General features: G+C 41.8%; 3 protein-coding genes across 4 annotated transcripts; 2 read left to right on the forward strand and 1 right to left on the reverse strand.

Annotated features, from left to right (window-relative positions):
- Positions 1-2,270: 2,270 nt before the first annotated feature.
- On the forward strand, positions 2,271-3,145 carry LOC133904533 (protein CONTINUOUS VASCULAR RING 1-like). Its single transcript, XM_062346028.1, has 3 exons — positions 2,271-2,447; positions 2,802-2,854; positions 2,983-3,145. Exons 1-3 carry the CDS (start codon positions 2,271-2,273, stop codon positions 3,143-3,145), a joined length of 393 nt encoding a protein of 130 aa, XP_062202012.1.
- Positions 2,817-4,849, forward strand: LOC133904716 (protein LIKE COV 3-like). Of its 2 annotated transcripts, none has more exons than XR_009907495.1 (4): positions 2,817-3,386; positions 3,765-3,994; positions 4,094-4,405; positions 4,502-4,849. XR_009907495.1 is itself a non-coding variant. In XM_062346215.1 (4 exons), the coding sequence occupies exons 2-4, from the start codon at positions 3,269-3,271 to the stop codon at positions 4,181-4,183; spliced, it is 438 nt and encodes a 145-aa protein (XP_062202199.1). In that variant the 5' UTR covers positions 2,817-3,092; positions 3,219-3,268; the 3' UTR covers positions 4,184-4,849. The 2 variants fall into 2 exon arrangements, 1 of the variants encoding a protein (XP_062202199.1); XM_062346215.1 differs by having other exon boundaries at positions 2,817-3,092; positions 3,219-3,386; positions 4,094-4,849.
- A 348-nt stretch (positions 4,850-5,197) lies between these two features.
- On the reverse strand, positions 5,198-14,367 carry LOC133904715 (L-galactose dehydrogenase-like). The gene is made up of 5 exons (XM_062346214.1): positions 14,105-14,367; positions 13,781-14,009; positions 13,371-13,670; positions 6,967-7,095; positions 5,198-5,860 (listed from the first exon to the last, which is right to left on the reverse strand). Exons 1-5 carry the CDS (start codon positions 14,263-14,265, stop codon positions 5,729-5,731), a joined length of 951 nt encoding a protein of 316 aa, XP_062202198.1. The 5' UTR covers positions 14,266-14,367; the 3' UTR covers positions 5,198-5,728.
- Between the last annotated feature and the right edge of the window lie 2,115 nt (positions 14,368-16,482).

The raw sequence follows: 16,482 nt of genomic DNA on the forward strand, positions 1-16,482 counted from the left end.
ATGATGAAATAGCAATAAACTATGTGAATTCAGGGGAATTCTGGCATAGAGCAACCACAATAGTCGATATATACTTCGCAAATAAAATTGCTACAATTATAGATCATGAAACTGAGCTTGCATCATTCACTGAATGCAAAATGAGGTCAGATTGAGAAGAATGGCAGAAGACAATAATAGTTGAACTGTTGTCCCTGAACAAAAGAGAGGTTTTGGGCCAGTATGCCACACACCTCCCCTCATAAAATCAGTATGATACAAGTGGGTTTTTATTCATAAGAGGAATGAAATAAAGGAAATTGTGAGGTACAAAGCACGACTAGTGGTATAAGGTTTCACTCAACGACTAGGCGTTGATTATAAAGAAACCTATTCCCCGGTGATTGGTGGCGTTACCTTTAGTTATTTAATCTCAATGACAGTCAACCTAGAGTTAAAAATAAAATTGATGGATGTTGTGACCATATGGGAGCTTTGATTTAGATATTTATATGAAGGTACCTGAAAGAATACCATTGCCGAATTAGGATAGAAGAAATAGACACCTTTATAGCATATAATTGAAGAAGTCGCTATATTGGTTAAAACAGTCAGATCTCAGGATGAATTTTTGCATATGAAGATGATCTAAATATCATCGGCACAGAAGAAGAAATAGAAGAAGCAAGCATGTACTTGAAGTATGAATTTGAAATGAAAGATTTGGGTAAAACTAAGCTTTGCTTAGGCCTGCAGTTAGAGCATGTGACAGATGGAATCTTTGTACATCAGTTAAACTACACTCAGGAAGTGTTAGAGCGGTTTGAAATTGAAAAATCATTTCCCTCTAAAACCCCCATGGTCGAAAGATCATTGCAAGCAGATCAAGATCTCTATAGACCTAGAGAAGAGGGGGAGGAAGTATTGGGACTGGAATTCCTATACTTAAGTGCAATAGGTGCTCTGATGTATTTGGCTAATTGCACTAAGCCAGACATAGCATTTACAATAGACCTACTTGCACGATATAGTACAGAGCCCAGTAAAAGATATTAGAAGGGCTTGAAGGGCATTCTGTGCTACTTATAAGGTAGCAAAGATATGAGACTGTTCTACAGAAATAATCAGGGCCTAAGTCTTGTTGGATATGCAGATATTAGGTACCTGTCAGATCCGCATATAGCGAAATCACAGACTGGCTATGTTTTCTTATGTGGTGGAACTGTAATTTCCTGAAAATCATCAAAGCAAAGTCTTGTATCTACTTCGACGAACCATTTGAAAATAATAGTTTTATATGAAGCCGCACGGGAATACGCATAGCTTAGAAGAGTGATCAATCATATCTAGCAGTCATGTGATTTGAACACTACTAACACCCTTATCATTATCTATGAAAATAATACTGCATATATCGCACAAGTGCAATCGGGATATGTGAAAAGCAACTTAACGAAGCATATCAACCCCAAGTTCTTTTATGCACAGGAATTGCATGAAATAAAGGTAATGCATACTAAGTCATGTGAAAATCTTGTAGATTTATTCACTAAATTTCTTCCTGCATCTAGTTTTGAAAGATATGTATGTAGTATTAGGATGATGAGGCTCAGATAGTTGCATATTTCAGGGGGAGAATTTTCACATAATACCGATATGAAAAATTAAATCTTAGTCAAGAAGATTAAGTGTCCAAAGTTAATCTTGAAGGTTTCATGAAACATTTTATGTGGATTGTACTCTTTTTCTTTTAGATGAGTTTTTTCTGAAATTTCTCATGATAAGGTTTTTAATGAGACAATTCGTGTGACCATATCGCGAGCTATATACTTTTTCTCCTAATTTTTTCACTAGTTTTTTAGGGAGTTTTGATAAGATATGAATTTCGTGAGAAGTACCAAGGGTAAGTGTTAGGAAACCTGGAATTTTACAACCGAATGTAGATCTGTCTCGATCTATTGAAAGATTCGAGTCTATCTCTTAGGAATTTTCGGCACTATATATACAGGAGCTAACACCTCATTGTAAATACAAATGGATAAAGAACTAACAGTTTTTCTCCTATTCTTATATCTTATTTTATAATTATCCTCTTAAGTGATTACTAAACTACACCCGTAATAATAGTTTATCAGGACCACCAGCTCCGCACCACGCCATTCCTCCTCAGTCCTCATGACCGATCCGGCATTTCCGTTGCCACTTCCCGCGCAAATTAGTGCCGTTGGGCCACCCTCACGAGCAGGGCAGGTGGCGGGCACATCGCACGTATGGCGGGATCATAGCGCGCGATGGCTGGGAGGGAGAGGGACAGGGACCGGGAGCTGCTCATCCCGGTGGCGGCCGGCGAGCACGCCGCCGGCGACGAGGACGACTCCAAGCCGACCACCCCGGTCATCGTCGGCTCGCCGCCGCCACCGACGTCGGCGCGCGCGCACCGCCTCCATCACCACCCGACCGGCATCGAGGTGATTGATTTGTTGTTCGCAACGGCTGCTCCTTTTCGTGAACGTCACACGGGCATCTGGCAGTGTGAGAGGGTGCAATTCTGATCACAAGATTTTAGGACAAATAGATGTGCATCGGCTCCATCTGAAACGTAAGAATTTGGTAGAAATCTATATAATACCTGCAAGAATACTTCAAAATCTCTATCTTTCGAACGGGCTAATGTTTCTGCTCATACAGATTTGGTCCCTGGCTACGCGTTTTATAGATTTTATCGCAGATTTTTTGCCCGGTTTCGCTGTTGTAAAACACAAAAACACACTCATACAGACAGATAATAACTTCAATGTTGTTGATTATTTCTCATTGTGCAGGTATTTTCAAGAGTGATACGTAGCTGCGCATGGAAGAAATTTATGTCCGGATGGTGCGCACCTTGTAGCAATACTGTAGTTTCTTGTTTGCCTTCTCTCCTCATCTCGTAGCCACCGCGCGGCACGTTTGGCCAGTGACCATTTGCAGATAACTGAGCCAGTTCTCTGCGCTCTGTTGCAGCATCATCCTGCTTCCGATCGCCATCACCTTCTACACAACATGGTGGTTCATCCGCTTTGTCGACGGCTTCTTCTCGCCGATCTACATCCATCTTGGGATCGATCTCTTTGGTATAGTAACCCACAACACACGCCGTTGGTTCAGTCTGAAGAAATTGTTCTGAGAAGACCGATTACGGTAACTTCAGTTTTCTCTGCAATTGACGTCTTGACAACGACCAGTTTCATCTCGGGCAGGTCTCGGGTTTGCGACCTCGATCACCTTCATCTTTCTCATCGGCTTGTTCATGTCCTCGTGGCTGGGCGCCTCCCTTCTCGGCCTCGGCGAGTTCTTCATCAAGAAGATGCCGCTCGTGCGCCATATCTACTCAGCTTCGAAGCAAATTAGCGCTGCGATATCTCCAGGTGTAAACTCGTTCTGAACAAATTCTTGCATTTTTTAGATAATGGAAAACTTAGTTTCCGGCCTCTGCACACACAGCCCGATTCTTTACTACAATTGGATTGCACGATAGAATAATAAGTAAATAAGTGCTCAAACTACATAGAGACGAAGATATCATTCAACACACATTTTAGAATTAATCCATCACCCATTCTTGACGAAGACTTCCATTGCTACTATCTTTAAACTTCGACACGCCTTGTGCACATTTGCCCTCTTGCATACCAGGTTGATTGGGTTTTCCTTCGTAAATTCACACTAGTAGGTACTTAATTTGTCGAGCTGCAAATACGTGACGTCAAAGTTGCGCCTCGATGTCATTTCGGTGATGATTTCAGACCAGAGCTCACGGGCCTTCGAAGAGGTGGTGATCATACGGCACCCTCGGATCGGCGAGTACGCACTGGGCTTCATCACGTCGACGGTGACGCTGCGCGGCGCGGGCGGACGTGGCGACCAGGAGCTCGCCTGCGTCTACGTGCCGACCAACCACCTCTACCTCGGCGACATCTTCCTCATGAGCCGCGCCGACGTGATCATACCGGACCTCTCCGTCCGGAGGCCATCGGTAACTAATAACAGCCTCGTCTTTCTCCTCGTGCTTAGAGCAGATGAAGAACCGGAGATTTCTTGATTTGTAATGATCTGAATGGAGAGCTTGTTGCAGAGATTGTTCTCTCCGGCGGCATGTCGGTGCCCAAGATCATATCGGCGGTGGAGGGGGTCATCAGCCTCAGCGACCATGGCCGTGCAGTGAAGGGCCCTTAGGCCATCCTTCTTCCCTCCTGACAGTTGACAGTATAAAACTCACAAGCAGCTGTCGGATCCAAAGATTCTGATCTTCATAGCTCCAGTCTTGTTTGTCCAGGTTTTGAATGTTTAGATGGCAGACTTAGAGAACGTGTCCCAGTTTTGATCAGATACAGGGAAGGGAGTCTTTGGTCTGGCAAGCTTGTGCTGTGCAAATTCCTTCCTGCTGGTGAGCTTTGATATGGACTAATGAAACATTGCATCGACAGTGAGAATATAAATTGACCTAGTTCGCAATCGAATCTTCCCTTCCCCTTGTCTACAGTAGACGCGAATCAGGAGGAGAGTCGCAGTCCGGCGCCAATCCACCCGGGTTCCCCTTCATCTTCGGCAGCCTACCGGCACAGGGTAAAGGGGAACCCAGATCTTCCTTGTCTGGTGTACATGCCTATTTCTAGTATGTTGGAGTAGCTAGGGTTAGGTTTTCCCCATGCCAATTCCATCGGTGGTGGGCGTCTGCTACCTCCGGCTCCTTCCTGGTGACTGTGTCAGTTAAGGTGTGTGCTCTGACGAGGATGCTGGGAGGATTTTGCTTTCTCCGAGCGGGCTATGCGGAGGCTTCGATGATGGCGATGACACCAGCATCGATGGCTTTGCCAGCATTGCTCATGAGAGGTCAGTTATGCTCTGTCTGGTTGCTATTGGGTGGGAGCCCTTTTGGGTTGCTTCTTTGTTCAACAATTCAGGGTCACCTGCAATGCTTGAGGCATCAGACCCTACGTCCTCGGTAATGTTACGATCGGCAGCCGTCATGAAGTGTCTGAGCATTCAGCGGTTCAAAGCATGTCCTTGATGTGGTACTCGTGGCAATGAAGAACTTCAAAGCTTCTTCAAAAGCTCATCCGTCGAGAAGGGTGTCCTGCTTCATGTTGCAAGCTCAACATGACCTACCAGCGCGGTGGTGGGTAGCTGAGTGGGTGTTTCGATCGCCGGTGACAAAGAGGACCAGGACAACCCTGCAAGGATCACGATGTAATTTCTCTTTCTTAGAGGTGTTGTTGTAAGGACTACAATATAATCCTTTACATATCTATATTAAAAACAACCCGGTTTCTCAAAAAAAAAAAAAGTGAGACAATATAAATTTACATTGATACTCAGGACAAAAGATGAACGAAAGAAGAAATTCATGGATGGCACAGCATTCAGCAATGTTTTGTTTTGCACCGTAAAATTACTGGTGTGCAATTTGCTTGTTTAGCAACTGAATTCATAAAAGCCTCAATCCTGCCCTGACGTATGGGAAATGTTTATTCAGTGATCAGCATTGATCTTTTATTGTTCCTGTTGTCTCCGTTAGACATGTCTCAATTACTAGAGAACCCGCCCATACAATCTCAACAAATCCCATTCATTTGCTTGCCATCAATAATTATACTGGATTGCAATCAGCAGACTAGGATGCAGATGCACACAATTGATTCAATCGACTAGCAGAGATTTATTCACCACAAGAGCTTCAATTGACCAAGCTGCTATCGCTTATCGGACATCAGGCTTGCTGGATACCACTAGGCCAAGTCAAGTTCTTCACAGGCTCAAGAATTGCTTCGACGTCAAGCAAAAGTTCTTCATCAATGCCTGAAGTTGACAATTCCAATGCAGCAGCCACATTCTCCTCCACCTTGTATCAGGGAAAAACAACATATAATATGGGATATCACTTCACTGCCATCCTAAACTTATGTCCCAACAAGAAAACTAAATAATTCTCCATATGACACAAATTCTTTAGATGGTATTGCAGAAATCTCACTGCCCACCTTTTTTGTAAAGAAGAGAAAGAGAGAAGATGTTATCTTTGAACTAACTTTTCAGTTTCACTTCATCCTCAAGGTCACAAAACACTAACATGTTGCACAACACAACAACACCGGTAGAGCGACACCAGAACAGCAAGTCATGTTGCTAGGCTTTGTGACCACTAAGAACTAACAAGAAATTGCCCAACAGGCTGGAATCTATGGCGGGAAGTCCTATATAGTTGAATGCTTCTAATCAGTCTATCATAAAAGAAATGGCAATGTGGTTCATCCTGTGGTAGTACATTAGATCCGTATAATTTGAATTAAGCGACTAACATACAGAAGACTCCTTTTTCTTTTGCCTCAATAAAACAGACACATAAATTTCTTAATTTTCTGGCAGATATGAGAATGGGATTGACATTCGAGCTGTTCTAGAATACAGAAAATTTACTATTAGTTAATTTATAGATGTTGTTTAAAGGAAAAACACAGGTCACAATCAACATGGCTATCGTCTATTAAAATTTATAGACACCATTCGAAAACAAATAGAACCTTCTGCATAGGATGACAATGCGGATGAATGTTAGAATTCAGCTACTTCATCGACAATACAACTGTTCTATTCAATACTTTGTTCTGTAATTATCCCATGAGGACAACAATATTGTGTTTGTTAAGATTAAAAAATGAAGATTACAATTTTTTCTTGGGCATCCACATGTGATGATCAAGACAAATATTCTTCTTTCATTAGGAGTCAACAGGTGATTCACTCGCATCAGATTTAGGCTGTGGAGGTATGGAGAATGGATATTCAATATGAACATACTTAGATAACCATGCACATGCTCATTTCCGACCCAAATAGAATAAGCTCTGGCAGCTCAGAAGTTTGATAAAGTTATGATGATATTTTATTGGTCAAGCTATTATATGAATGTACTGCATACAGAGCAAAACATAATAAAGAATTGTACACCTGTTTGGAAGAGTTCATCCCGACAAGAACTGTTGAAATCTCATTATTCATCAAACTGTACTGCATAGCCAGCTTCGTAATGCTTTTCCCCTTCTTCCTACATTGATCTGCTGCTGCCCTGCATGCCAACTGACAACAGGCTATATTATAGTTTTGAACTGAATTTCTGGCATAGAAGGAAATGGTAGGTACAAGCAACAAACATATAAAAAAAAAAATCTTCAGCAAGCTAATATGACTTTTGATATAGAAGTGGGAAACAAGGAGAGATGAACTTTTGCTACAATACCAAACAGATATCTCAGTTTGCAAATGGACAATTTTCTCCTTGAGAGTTCAGTAGTGAAGTTATAAATATCTTCAACAACTTGAGTCAAGAAATGTTTTGGCAATTGTTTAGGTCCTCTTTGTTAGTTTCTATGGGTTAGGAGTATTTTTCTGGTATGATAGTTTATTGTAGGTTAAGAGTAAACTATAGTGGTTGTGAAATCAATGCCACTGTTCACATCAATATTACTAATGCAGTAAGCATTGCACAAATATGTTGTAATTATGTTCTGTACAATGAATTGATAAGTTAATGGCATGTTCAACTTTTGGAAACTTATGTTGTAGCCTTGTATGATGATAAGGTGGCCCCTGCTAAGGGTATAATAGTCAAGGGTATTAGAATAATCTCCTAGTCCTAGGGTTACCCTCATGTACATCTATATATAGTGTCCATTGGGCATCAATGTATCCATGCTTCATTTTGTGTCATCTATATAATGTTGTCTTATGTGCTGTTGCTTTTGGGCTGGAACTTGCTTCTGCTGATGGGGAGCTAGCCTCATTACTACTCTACTGCTATTTGGGCTGGTGCGTACTGCTGCTAGTCTCGTTGAGTCTTTTGAGTCACTTCGTCCGCCGTGTCCATCCAAGTCCAATTATTATTCTTGAGTTCGTCTTAGCCGTGCGAGTCCATAAAATTCTGCCAAGTTAGCGATTGCTTCTTTTGTTTTGTGGTTGGCCAAGTAACGTCTATTTGGCTAATCTCATCATCGTCATCGTTGATGCACATTTGCCCTCTTGGTCCTTTTGTAGCCGTCTTGCTACACATCATGACCATGGCCATTTTTGTTGTCATCACGATATAGTCTCACTGTTTGCTGCATTGCAGCAGTGATTTCCCTATTCTCCCTTTGGCTTGATTTGACACATCTCACTTGTTAGGATCTTAATCGCAACACAATGAACAGTTGACTAGTAACAATGAATGTAATGATTGATGTTACATCAGTTGGGTGGGGGTATTTATAGCCATACCTCAACCACCCCAATCATCATCACATTTGTATCCCTTATCCTACAGAAAATATTCCACTTATCCCTAGGAATAATCCTATAATATTCTTGGGTATTACAGACTTTGTACATTGGCAAAACCATAATCTAACCATGCTCGACACGTGTCCCAAGGGACTCGCGTTCAACCTCCCATTGGGTTCATTGGCAACTTCCTTCTGGATGTCTGCTCGTTGGATCCTCGTTAACTTGTAGGCTTCTCTCGGGGTCAACCTTCGTTCTCTTGCCGAAGGTCTCTTGGTTGTATGCCTTCGTCCTTTAGGCTTCAGTCTCCGCTTTCCGCCTAGGCTTCGACCTACGCCTCACATCTGGACTTCGTCCTCCGGGCTTCACCACCGCTTCCGCCCTTCGGTGTTCCTCTCTTCATATGTTCCCTTCGGGATCGTCGCTTGCATCTCCATGCATTCTATCCTCCGTCGTATGCCATCCGACTTTGTCCCTATAGAGCATAGTAAAAACATCTCTGTCGTGACATTATTATTACTACATTGCCCTTGGGGTTGGCCGAAGTCAACAGGGGGGGGGGGGGCAACGTGGTACCATTCCTCCAACATGACTATTCTCATCATGTTCAAAGTTTCCAAAGCAAGATTAAAATTAGAAGGTATTTGCTGAAGTACGGGTCGTGAAGGCAATACCCTCTTGTGAAGGAGATCGTTTTGTACATCGACATTGTTCAAGAGTTGCACACTTCGATGACATCTTCGATATTAGACTTCGGATGTATCATTATTTTAAGTCTAATGCTTAGTGACAACTCTTCAAATGCAACGCTATTGCATTCACATTACATTTGAGGGGGGTGTTAAGGGTATAATAGTCAAGGGTATTAATCTCCTAGTCCTAGGGTTTCCCTCATGTACGTCTATATATAGTGTCCATTGGGTCTCAATGTATCCATCCTTCATTTTGTACCATCTATACAAAGTTAACAACCCCATCATCGAAAATTTCTAAACTAGCAAGGAAACATGGACACAGGTCAGCACGAGCTGGATAGCAATACACTGTCCAGCTGGCAGGCAAGAAAATGGTGCAACTCAACGGAAGGATCATCTTATCAAACCGAATGGTGATATTGTTGTTTGCACAGGTTTACTAAAAGAGGATAGGTAAGCTATGAGAAGGGACTTAACAACACTAAAGTAGAAAAAGGATAGCTGCAAAGGACTGTAAATTCATAGACAAATTTGCCAAATAACACGTTTTAACGTATTACAACAGAATGTAAAATTTCCTGATTGATGATGATAAAAAAAAGCTCGACCCAAGGGGAGAGACGTCCCGAAGGATATTGCAACTAGGTCAAGAAAAAGGCCCCGAAGGCTAGCCGCCTAAGAAACTCGCTGAAAGCAGTTATCTCAACGAGGGGCCTTTTATTTGTGAGAACCAGGGTTTGAGCCCTGGCCGGTAGCCCCGCAACTCGAGGTCTTACCACCGCGCTACTCGCACATTTTCTGATTGATGATGATAAAAAAATGAATTAGGCATATTGGGTACCAAAAAAGGAGCAGAATCTAAGACAAAGGGCATACATGGTTTTAACATATCAAATTTTCCTGAACAAATAAAAGCAATATTTTTTTTGGGAATTTTCAAGGGATTTTTCCTATTTCATACAAATTAAATTGAATAACTTCAAAAACTTCTCTCCATCTTTCTATATTACCTAGCCTCTGGAGTTGAGGGGAAAAAGAAGAAAGCATTAAAAGTTTGCAAATATTTTATTAAAATCAAGAGTATTTGAAATTATTCCTAAAATTTCCTAGCATTTTTGGAGTTTATGAGGATTTTTCTAAAGTCAATTCCATACCCTAGGTTACTTTAACAAATTCCCTCTCATAGGACACAACCCACCTAGGGCCAAGCCTTATTCTTGCTTCCAAGCCAACTTTGCGCGACACCACAACCCCTCCATCTTGGCATAGGACGCCTCCATCTCTTTCCCCTTTCCGGCTGCTCCTTATGGACGCACCCCAGCCGAAACTGCCTTCTCACTGCACACCTTGTAGTTTTCTTGTTATTTTCATTTGTTTAGCCCCCTTCTCTTAGGCATCTTAGATTATTTGGGAACCACAATATATAAATTCAAAAACAACACCATATCTCGAACAAGATGTTCTTTTAGTCAAGATTCACACTATACCCTTGCCTTCTAAGTACTAAGTGGATAGCACTTGTGTTTCCGTGCATCCCTTTTCCAATTGTGCCACTATTTCATTCTAGTCACGGAACTTCTAAACCTAACGGAACGCTTATTACCTTGTGCCACACAATTCATAAAGTTCCTGGTCATCAACTCGTCATCAATTTTACTGGAAAACATGGCCAACATATTTGTGTGATACCTATTGTATTAGTAACATTAGGATGAATAATATGTTTAAAATTGTAATCATGAGAAGGTAAAGGGATGTTAGGAGTAAAAATCATCTTAGGTGCAGGATCATCACTAATCGCATAAATACAACACTAATTAATGTGGAATTAGGAGATTAGAACCTGAATTCGGTGTAGCCATCCCATGTTATAGATGCTTGATGAAGATCCGGGGAGATCCCCAACAATGTGGATCGGCCTTCAGATCAACTTAGCACCTTCCGGACTAGTTTGGAGATGAAAATATGGGAAGCAGTAGTTAACAGAGAACGAATGACGTGATTAACTCGAGTTTAAGGCTACACCCTTATATTTATAGCGCTAACTGGCCTGAGACCTAACTGTTTGCATTTAGCCCCCCCCCCCCCAATCAAAGGTGTAATTACTAATTAACCCTTAATTACAGCTTAATTGTGTAATTAACTTGTGTTGTGTATTAAATCATGGACTAACTATTGCCATCCTGGGACTTAAAAGTGGTAGAAAACATTTCCAAATTAATGTTACTAACATTATACTGCAATAACAAAGCCGTAGTATCTCTTTCAAATAACAAGTAAAGTGGTGCTTCTAAGCACATTAACATTAAATATCTTTTTTGTGAAAGATAGAATCCAGGATAAAACAATTGATATTCAGCATATAAGCACTAAGTATATGCTTTTTGATCCCTTTACTAACGGCTTGCCACCCAATCTCTTTCGAGAACATATTGCCATCATGGATCTAATGGAAAGCCTATAACTTTGGAAATTATGTTAAGGATATGAGATCTCAAATCTTGATTCTGGAATAAAGAAGTTTGTTCTTTCCCTTACTAAGAGCACATAATGATTAATGAAAGACAGACCATAATGAGAACCAAAAGAAGGGAGTATGACTGCATGCATATACAAACTCCCAAATACTAGAAATAATAATCCATACCGTGATGGAGTATTATGCTATAGATAGTGGGGTTTCAATGATAATTAGACAGTCACTGTAACTACATTACCTTGGTATGGTGCCTATGTCGAGTATGGAATAATGATGCTAGCCATTCGATCAAGTGGGAGAATGATAGATAAAAGAGTGATCAATGGCAATAGTTAGTTCATGATTTAATACACAACAAAAGTTAATTACGTAATTGAGCTGTAAATAAGGGCTAATTAGTAATTACACCTTTGATTAGGGGGCTAAACGCAAAATGGTTAGGTCCCAGGTCAGTTAGTACTATAAATATAAGGGTAGCAGCCCTAAACTCGAGTTAACCTTGTCATTAGTGCTATGTTAACCATTGCCCTCACATTTCCATCTCCAAATCCAATCCGGAGGGCGCTAAGCTGATTTGAAGGCCAATCCACGCCACCGGGCATCTCCCCATACCTTCATAAAGCCATCTACGTTGACTAAGGGGAATGGTGTTGCCAAATTTAGGATTTTATCCCTAATTCTGCATTAATTAGCATGTGTTCATGGGATTAGATGAGGTCCTGTTCTTAAGATCATCTTAATATTCTAACACACCTAAACTACCTATATATATCAAACTATGATACCAAACAATGCTTTTAATCACGCTCAATCCATCTTATTGTACATAACCAAAATTCACTGAACAATATTCAACGACCAACATATATCTTGACATGAAACACTTGGAAGATGTCAATCGCTTCACTATTAGACCTTTTAGATATTTTGCGCTTGAAACTGAGGACAACCCTTCAACAGGGATTGTCTCTGCCTTACTCCATCAGCTCATGCATACTGATGCAAATGGAAGTGAGACTAAGTAGCAACCTTTGGACAAAAGCAGTGGTTACTTTTGTGAATCTAATGAACTTTGGTTTTTCAACATGGCCTGGCCACCTTAGCAGGGCAGAACAGCAGAGGGAATAGGTGTATTATCAGTAGCTGGCAACGGGAATCAAACCACCTATGGAAATCGTGACCTTTACTCATTGGACATCAGCATTGGATTAGCAATTCAGCATAGAATGACAGAAGCGAAAATGAAGAAATGGGCACTCTGGTAATGCTGGAAAACTGATGAAAATCATTGAGCTAGTTGCTATTTGCTTTTGAGTTTCAGCTTTTTGATCAAGTACACAGTTTTATTTGAGAAAACAATGATCCAAATAGTTTGTGTGCTGAAATTTTCAACCAAAAAAACACAATTTCACGTTAAAGTCAGCATGTAACTTCAAGGCTCCTGCTAGGGTTATCGACAGAATTACAGAACCAGGATTTTTTAACTCTGGTGTCAATAAATTATACTAATTTCTTAATTTTCAGGTAACATCGCTCCAAATTTTAAAAGATGTCAAAATCAACAATTAGACAGCTAGGCTGCGCCTGAGGCACATGGTTTATCTATGCTAAGTTTTTAACTCTTATGGTAGCTGATATTCTAGCCCATGGTGTTTAAATCATATAATACTAAATTGACTTGTCTTCCTTATTTGCTTCCCATTTTCCCTCTCTACAACTGAAACCACTCCACCTTCTGCATGTGCAGTCGCACATTTTCACAAGGTGGTAAACCTTTGTAACAAAACAAACAAACATATGATTCACAATACATTATACAACTTATATCTGGTTATCCTCTTCGAAACATGTAATCTGTGATGAAATAATTTGTTCCACGACCAATAGGTACAAAACAAACATGAATCACATTAAGGAAATACCTTAAGTTCTTCTGGGGCAGGGTGCCACTCTGGCGGCCCGTTATCCGTGAGAAGACCCATCGCAAGCGGCGAGGCGCTGATGACCCCAACACCCTTGCTCCTCAAGTAGGGGAGCAGATCCACCAGGGATGTATCGTTGATCCCGTAGTGGCAGTAGGACAGAATCACATCCACTGAGCCTGGCGGCACCCGGTCGAGCACGTACGTGTAGATGCTTAGGGGCAGCCCGGTGATACCAATGAACCGCGCCTTCCCTCTCTCCTTGATCTTCTGGAGCGCCGGGATCGTCTCGTTCACGATCTACAGACCCGAGAACAAGAATAAGTGGCAGAGTAATGGGATCCTGGGGTCACGCACGTACGCAGGGCATGGCAATTCGTCGAACAGATGATGGGCGTGGCAATCCGGACCTGGTCGAGGTTGGTGAACTCGATGTCGTGGCAGTGGAGGATGTCCACGTAGTCGAGGCCGAGGCGGGCGAGGCTCTCGTCGATGCTGCGGGTCACGCGAGCAGCGGAGAAGTCGAACCCCTCCTTGTAGCGGCCACACTTGGTGGCGACGACGACGCGGTCCCGTGGGACGGCCGCGTGGCGGAGGCAGTCGCCCAGCACCGATTCCGAGGCTGTGCCGCCGTAGTACCTGCGCAGGTAAGACAGTGCCGGCTGCCGCAGTCAGTGGAGGGTCCTCGAGCAGGCGGAGGGGGACGAAAGACGCACGCAGGTCTTTATTCATACGGGGAGGTGTCGAAGAAGTTGACGCCGAGGTCGAGCGCACGGCGGACGGCGGCGCGGGCGGCGTCGCGGGGGACGTTGCCGAAGACGTGTCCGAGCGGGGAGGCGCCGAAGCCGACGGCGCTGACGCGGAGGCCCGTGCCGCCCAGCTCGCGGAGCTCCATGGTTTGCTTGCTTGGCGAGGTCGGGTGGAGCGGAGGGGAGATGGGTGCGCGCGACAAATTGGCGAAGGCGAATCGAATCTGAGCGGAATGGTGGGGGTCGGACAGTGACGTGGAGCGGATAACAGGGATTGATACGTTTTAGGCTACTATTTAATTTAATTATGTGGGAGTGAATATCTATTTCATTCTTTTAAGTTTTAGAACAATTCATTAACTAAAAAAATACAAAACTGGTATCCTAGCGAATATGGCCACACGTGGATTCAACGGCGTCACTCCTCCATCCCTGTATGCTTTTCTGTTACAGGGGTACATGAAGCTCACTCAATGTAAATGGTGAAGTGAACTACGGAAATTATGTCAGTGCACGTCTTGCAAACTCGTCGACCGCTTCTTTAGATTTGTTCGGCATATGTTGTGACTTCTGTCGTGATTCATTTAGATCAACGGTGGTACGCTACTACAATCTCATCATTGTAAGTTTGGAACCGTCGGTTCTGGTTTGTTAGTGATAATTGGGTTTTGGAGCTATCTAGTTTTATTGTTTTTTTGAGTTAGGATTTTAAGCTTAACATGGCTAACGTAGGGTTTCAAGGTTTACAGAATGAAGTAATAGTGTGATAGTCACTAAATATGGACAGAAGGATAGAGTCAATATGGACAATAGTTATTCTTCGAAAATTGATAATACCGATTATCATTGAAGAAGGTCATGTAGGGGTGGGGATCCGGATCTTATTTTCTATGAAGGTGGAATAAGGTCATGGGAGATAGATGATGATAATAGTGTGACGTATCTTTAAAGTACGAAAACAAAAAGATGAATGATGTAAAATAATTACTGCTACGAGAAAGTGGAAGAAAAAGAGAGAAGATGACAGAAAGCACCCAGCTGACCGAGGCCCGCTGGTCTCTTTAGTGCTGGCTGCCCAAAACAGGCCCTACTTAGCGTATAGATTTGGAGGCTGTTGACTTGATGCGTTCACTTGGTAAGTGTCATTTTCGTAAGGCTGCTTGGATTCCATTCTTTAATACTTCTTGTGTCAACGTACAGAAGTTACTTCACGTCCTCACTGCGTACTCGGATGCATATACTGCTCTGTTGGGCTCACTCAGCCGTCATTTTCAGACATTTTGAGAAAAAAAAAGAGAGAAAGAGAGAGAGGGAAAGATGCAGCTTCTCACGGAGCATATATAGCAAGTGTCGAGTTACGTTATTATTTATGACGTTTATGTCTTGTTCTACTTTTGCCCCCGGTAGCTTATAGAGAGCAGTCCTACTCTTAAAATTCTTGGTGATGGAAACCGGACGAATCGCGGGGGCTGGTAATCTGGTCAAAGAAAACCCTGCTCCGCGGCTCTGGAGCTCTCTAAAAAAGCATAGGGGTAGCCGAAAGAGAGCCCGAGGACCAGCTAACGAAAAAAAAACTGAGAAAATTTGATTATACGTCCTAAAGTTATTGATCTTTTATAATATATTTGAAGTTGATAATGGTTTGATTATATATCTCACAATAACTAATTTGTAAAAAAGTTTATCATTCACCTCACTTATCTATATAAACCTTTGAAGGTCTAGCCCTTTGGATGTGTTTGTTTGTATCTATGCTATATTTTAGGTATGTGTTTATATTTAGAATGTATAGATTTTATTACAACCTTGTCATATCTATATTTTTTATTTTAAGCACAGCCTATTTATTTGTTATTGTACTATAATTTATTTCTATACACCTATACTCTCTTTCCGGATTGAAGGGATCCTTCGTGAATAGGAGATAGCTTCTCTATTCAGTAGAATTAATTCCCTAGTATTTTATCTCTGTACCATACTCTATAGTGGCTACAACTAGCTCTATATCGATAAAGATATATATATGATCATCGTATATACTTTATAGATATACGATATTTATAGAAGATATAATAATAATTACACATCCTCGTTAGTACCGTTTGGATTTAGAGTAGGGGTGAGACAGGATTGTTAGGGTATAGGAAAGGGATGTGGAGGTTTTTTTTCTCACCGTTTTATACCTAAGAGAGGGGGTGGGTTTTGACGGGGATAGCGGTGAAAAATATGCTAATTCACAATTTTGTTGTTATTTGTGTTGCTCTTGATTGTCTTTGTTTGGGAAGGGTATTATGATCACTCAAGTTTCATTCCCCTCGTACCCTCATCTCATGCCAAACAAGGGAAAAGAAAAAGATGTAGAT

Source organism: Phragmites australis, chromosome 22, assembly GCF_958298935.1.
Source record: "Phragmites australis chromosome 22, lpPhrAust1.1, whole genome shotgun sequence".
Taxonomy (NCBI): Eukaryota; Viridiplantae; Streptophyta; class Magnoliopsida; order Poales; family Poaceae; genus Phragmites; species Phragmites australis.